General features: G+C 39.5%; 1 protein-coding gene across 1 annotated transcript; it reads right to left on the bottom strand.

Annotated features, from left to right (window-relative positions):
- Nucleotides 1-222: 222 nt before the first annotated feature.
- Nucleotides 223-3,152, bottom strand: LOC141844335 (pentatricopeptide repeat-containing protein At1g73400, mitochondrial). The gene is made up of 2 exons (XM_074732371.1): nucleotides 517-3,152; nucleotides 223-425 (listed from the first exon to the last, which is right to left on the bottom strand). The coding sequence occupies exon 1, from the start codon at nucleotides 3,016-3,018 to the stop codon at nucleotides 1,219-1,221; it is 1,800 nt and encodes a 599-aa protein (XP_074588472.1). The 5' UTR covers nucleotides 3,019-3,152; the 3' UTR covers nucleotides 223-425; nucleotides 517-1,218.
- Between the last annotated feature and the right edge of the window lie 3,425 nt (nucleotides 3,153-6,577).

Genomic DNA, 6,577 nt, shown 5'->3' on the forward strand with positions numbered 1-6,577 from the left:
AAACATATACATAAGACAGCAAACAACATAAAGAATAAATTCACTAGTGCAGATGGAACTTCAAGCAATTAAAACATATACATATATACATACGACAGCATACAACATAAAGAACAAATTCACTAGTGCGCATGTTAAACTTTGAACTTCAAGCAATTAAAACATATACATATATACATACGACAGCATACAACATAATGAACAAATTCACTAGTGCACATGTTAAAGTTTGAACTTCAAGCAATTAAAACATATACATAAATACATAAGACAGCAAACGACATAAAGAATAAAACCATCAAACAAAATCTCAAAAACCCATCTTTAAGCAGTAGTTTATTTCTGCTTCATTCAGGTCGTCATCCTTAGTTTTCCTCATTGCATAACGTTTAACTAGCTTTGTCACAATACACTGCATGTTTATTCTGTGACAATTATGAAATTCATTTTAATCAATTTGAATGTGTATGACTTTCAGTATTACTACAAAAAGCTTGCTTCTGAATCATGACTTACATCTGGTATAGGGGGATCTTTATCTAATTTTGTCCCAATCATTTGAATTGACGAACAAGTGAACTGATCTATAGGCGCAGACAATAGGCATTGAGACAAACTTGCAATGGCTGGTCCTCTGCTCGGTAGCAGTACATAATACCAAGTGCTTCTGTAACTTGTGCACATCCTCTCCTATCCATGTCATTTCACATGGCAATTGGACCACCCATCTCCAATGTGTTATTAGTATAAATGGGAGGCTCACAATCAGCTCCACCATCTTGTTGCATGGTATTAAAGCTTCTTCATCCTTATTTTCAGAAAGCAATTATAAATTAGAATATCTGGTCAGAAACCTGTCTCTGCCACTCCGACGATACCTTGTAAGCTGCATCAACATTTCCATCTTAACACAACCCTTCGCTCATTTCCTTGTAGATCGAAGCATCAGGAAGGTAACCACTAATTCTCACATCAGCAGTAGACCAAAGAACTCATCTCTGAGATCAACTTGTTCTTTTAACATGACTGGATAAAGAAAATTCACCTGCCAAGCATGCCACAACAAGAGGCCATAGTCCAAATTAGTTTTCCTTCTTTACCAATGTGCACTTCTTCACTAACCTATCAGTCTTATCCCAAATCAGACATTAGTAGCTAAACAACTCATCAGATATAAAAGAGATAGTAAAGCAAATTCATGAACTTGCCTCTGAAAAATCATATCCTCCTTAAGCTAATTCTCTTCTTCTTTTCGCGTACTGCAAAACGCCTAGCCATGGCAATATTATAGAACGTTCTCATATGCTCTGAAAGCCTATGGATGGCACTGAGATTACCAATTGCTGACAATTGCAACAAAATGGCATCAAAGCTAGAATAGGAGAGTTTAATCCTTCGTTTTATTATCTCATTGAGAAGGCAACATGCCTCCTCTGCTCTGTGACAGTTAAATAACCCATCAATCATAATGCAATATGTATCTGGAGCATGCGCACATCCTCTCCTATTCATCTCTTGCCACGTGTCAATTGCCCTATCAGGTTCACCCATCTCAAAGTACATTTTCATTAACATGTTATAAGTGTGAATGCTAGGCTCACAACCAGCTTCTATCATCTTATCACATAGCCATAAAGCTTCTTCATCCTTCTTCAGGTCACAGAGAACCTTCAAAAAGCAATTATAAGTTAGAATATCTGGTCGGAAACCTGTCTCAGCCATCTCTGACAGTATCTTATAAGCCGCTTCAATTTTTCCAACCAAACACATCCCTTCAATCATTTCCTTGTAGGTAGAAACATCAGGAAGACAACCCCTTGTTTTCATATCACTAAGCAATGTAAAGCAAGTATCCATTTTATCATACTTTGCGAGTGCTACAATCATTATAGAGTAAGTCTTGGCAGTGGGTGAAGATATGGTTGATCCTTCAGTTCTCATAAACTCAAAAAGCTCTTCCGCTTCACTTATCATTCCTGCACTGCAAAAGGAATCAATTGCAGCATTGTATGTAAAATTCTCAGGTGTATGCCCCATCTGAATCATTTCCTCGAGAAGTTTAATGGCCTGTTTTGGGTTTCTCACTCTACACCACCCAAAAAACATAATATTGTATGTTCCTGCATTCGGTCTGACTTTGTTCTTCAATCGGTGAAACATTGTATCTGCTTCCTTAACAAGGCAACACTTGCAGAGAGCATCCAGTAGCAAGTTAAATGCATCAGTCGCGGGTGGAGTCTTCATCCTTATTCTTCTCTTCTTTGCAAATTTCCTAACATGCGTCAAGTGCTTCTCTGTGTAGGTCTGCAAGATTGTCACCAAGGCATTAACCGGGACAGACTTCTTGCTGCTTCTCTTCATATGGTCCAAGATATCACACACAACACCAAATTGTTTAGACTTGTATCTTGTGTTTGACAATACATCGATCATAAAGTTGTATGTCGGAGGCACATGGGTATAGCCTTCTTGGTGGCCTGCCCAGGTGAAGAACCTGAAAGCCAATTTCTCCTCATAACGCAACATTTGCAAGACTTCATCTACCAGTCCAGTGGTTAGCTCGATGGCAAGAGAATCTAGAGCATCCTCCAATTTTCCACTTGAGCCTGAGGAGGACATTATGGCTTCGTATATCTTGTTCGAAGCAGGGCCAAAATCCCCACCTTTACCACCATCGTTTACTGTGCCACTAATATATTCATCGGCAGCAGGTATATCAGAAGAAGATGAGTACGGATGAACAGGTAGGTCAGAAGAAGACGAGTAGAACAGGGGATTGAACAAGGAAGGAACATCAGAAGCAGTTCTGGGAGGAAAAATCCCATTGTGAAGATCGGAAATTACCCGCAGTCTTGAATAAGCCCAGATAGCTTGGCCATTGAAACAGCGGTGGCGATCATGATGATTATGAGTATATGACGAAAAATATCGAGCAATACGGATCCAATTTGACGAATTCGATCTCTGACATACACTCCATCTTCGAATTAAAGCAGGAAACAATGGATACGATCTCATTTATGGATACCTTGTCGGCGTAATAAACTGCTACGACAGAGTTCAGTCGCCAACCGCGGCAGCAGCCGCGGCCGAGGCGGTGGTAGTAGCGGAACGTCCTCGAGAGACAGCGTTAACGGAGAGCCGGAAAATGCAAATTTTTCTCGCCTGAACTCGCACCGGCGGCGGCAGCGCGGTATGCACAACTTACAAGGGCCTCAGAAACCTAAAGGCACATTTTAAGATAAAAGTAGAATAGTTTGGGGGAAAATCAAATGATCGCCTGTTTTTATTAAATCTTCAAAGGGGTGACATATTTTAACTTATTACCAAAAAAGGCATTTTAATTTGTGCCTTTTCAACTGTACTCCTTTGAACTCATTTGTGATGCAAACAAATCGAATAGTTCAAAAATATTAATATTCAAATTTGAGTTATGTGATATTTAACTTTAATTTGAAGTTAAAAATGTAAATAATTTTCACTCAGTTTAAATTTTTTAAATCTTGATTAAACTGAATTAAATTATAATAGAATAAAATAATTTATATTGAATTTGAATAAATTATGTGGTTTTGTCTCTTTATTATTGAAAAACTTCTTTATTTTTTAATCTATATTATCGCTTTTCTTTATACATTCTATTCTATGCTATCTGGAAACTTAGAGACGAGAAACGAGAAACACAGAAACGGAAATGAGAAATGACAATAGTTGAAGTTTCCAGATTTTAGAAACGTCGAAGTTTACTACCACTGCCGCTTGCCGACATTACAAATCCCGTGGGATCTTATCCAACAATTTTACGAATTCAATATTAATCTAACGGTAGATAGTTAATCAGTGGGATGAGCTAGGGCATTGCAAGATGATAATTGAAATGGGACTGTGGCCTCCCACTTTAAAAGCCGTCTCGCCTGTCTGCGGTTCGATGTCTTGTTCTCCTCTCTTCTTGCTTTCTCTCTCTCTTCGTTGGCGAATTAGGGCAGCGGGAGCGGCAGCAGAGACGACGGTAGAGATGGTGGGGACGAGGGAGGACAACGTGTACCTGGCGAAGCTAGCGGAGCAGGCGGAAAGGTATGAGGAGATGGTGGAGTCATTGAGAAGGTGATAAGGGCGGCGGCGGAGCAGGGGGAGGAGCTCACGGTGGAGGAACGCAACCTTCTCTCTGTGGCATACAAGAACGTCGTCAGCGCCCGCCGTGCCTCATGGCGGATCATCTCGTCCATCGAGCAGAAGGAAGAGAGCCGCGGGAATGAGGCCCGCGTCACCATCATTCGCGATTACAGGGCTAAGATCGAGGTGGAACTCGACTCCATATGCGGGGGAATTCTACGCCTTCTCGAAGAGCGTCTCATCGCCGTTTCTTGTAAGTTTCCACGGATAGAAACGTTTTCCAGCGTTTCGAAAACGGGGACGTCAGTGTAAACGCCATTTCCAGACAGCGTAGATTCTATTTTGTTTATTCTCTATTTTTATATGTATTCAAGTTTATTATATGTCGTTCATAAATAAGTATTTTTTTTCTCTTGTATAAACCTTATATAGTTAGATCTCTACAATATTCATTTACTATATTCGATTATTTTGTCTTTTATCAATCCATTAGATCCATTATCAATTGAGTATTTTCGTAATTGCATGTGACTATAGTATGCTAATAATATATATTTTATACATAGATTTTTCATATTATTTTGTATATATTTATTTTATTACATGAGCATATTTTATATATTTTTATAGCTTTTACATTATTTTTATCTTCTTAATTTAGAAAATTACTCTTTGTGTGCTTTTATTGATAAAACGTGAATTTAAAACTAAATTGGATCGGAGATAAAGAACTTTAGAAGTATGCAATTCCAACATGATGCACGATCTGGTCGTGTCCCCTAACACGACCGTGCACCACTTGTGGAGGAAGACGAGCAACAGAACAGCAATTGGATTTCCAACATCAAACATGGGTAGATCGTGTCCCCTAACACTATCGCCCTCTTTGTTGTCAGCTGTGAGAAAATTTCAAGGTCGAATATGGTCTGGCCATATCCCCTTACACGATTATGTTTGATTGACAGATGATGACCAGAAGCCAACACAGTCAGGCCGTACATTCCAACACAGTCAGGCCATGCATTCCAACATAGTCGTGGTACGATGGTGGCACCTCTAAGTTTTTATGAAAGTTCGTTAAGATTTAATAATTTTAGAGGCTATAAAAGGATTAAGGAGACACCTCTTTACGATATATGGGATTAAAGGAATCTCCCCTTCCCTATCAAGGGGGTTCTCATGACAGGGAACCCTAAGAGAGTTATTTCCAAGTAGTCGTGAAGATTCCGTCCGTTGAGGAGGCTAGGAGATCTTCCGAAGATTGATACCTGTGACTGAACTTTCTTAGTCTTCTCTCTTTCATTGAGTTATAGGATGCTTAACTTTATGTCTTCCACTTGTATCTCCATCTTCATGAAGTAGTTTTTTTTAATTTTGGGATTAGAGAGTAACCGAATATTAACTTGATATTTATATGTTGATATTTATCTCTTTTATCACATGATATATTGTCTTTAGTTTAGTTGTTAGCATACTTAACATGTTAATAGATCTTAATGGGCATTACCACACACTTTGAGGTGAGGAGGAAGAACCAAAAGGTGAACTTCGATCCCGGACCTATAATAACTAAATTTAAGGGGGTGTAGTCAAAATCCGCTTGAGAATACTATTAACTATCACAGAGTGTAAGGGGTTTACTCCGATTTGACATCACAAAGTAACGGTAGTAGTCTAGGGGATTACAAGGTTCTCATGATAGATGCCTCCATAGAAAGCTAATAGCCTCTCATGGCTACCACAAAAGTAGGGGTCACATTTGGATAGATACACCAATGTAAACTCAAAAGTGAGCATTAGTTACCTCTTAGGATAAATCATCTTCAAGCTGTTGGGTTACAAGGGTGTAAACATAGTCCCACATCTAAAACACATGGAAAAGATCATAGATTTAAAGGATGAAAGATATCTCCATTGGAATAAGGCCTTTTGGGGAGAACCCAAGAATAAAATCATGAGGGCTTAGGCCTAAAGTGGACAATATCATACCATTGTGGAGATACGGACATCCTTGAGGACCCAACAAGTGGTATCAGAGTGAGACCACTCTTCACCGAACTAACCGCCGGAAAGCCATGATCCAGATCTAACCATGTGGGTTGAACCTTAAACAAAGGAAGTGGGTACTCCCGTGTCTGAATCAAGAGGACTAGACACCAAGCAGAAAGTCCTAGTTACGGCTAGGTAGGAAGTCCTAGTAGGTCGGATGGACCGAGAGGCAGAAAGTCCTAGTTGTGATTAGGTAGGAAGTCCTAGTAGGTCAGGTGGATCGAGGGGCAGAAAGTCCTAGTTGCGACTAGGCAAGAAGCCCTAGTAGGTTGGGTGGACCGAGGGGCAGGTGTTGGGAAACACTAAGAAATCCGTTCCGATGAATTCTTGCAGAATAAAATTTTTTTCGGAAACATATTTAAGTTTCCCTCATAGTTGATCAAACTAAGGTTTGATCAACGCATTTAGATCATTG

This window comes from Curcuma longa, chromosome 13, assembly GCF_044706935.1.
Source record: "Curcuma longa cultivar G26 ecotype Majalengka, Jawa Barat chromosome 13, ITB_CL_G26_1.1, whole genome shotgun sequence".
NCBI classification, from domain to species: Eukaryota; Viridiplantae; Streptophyta; class Magnoliopsida; order Zingiberales; family Zingiberaceae; genus Curcuma; species Curcuma longa.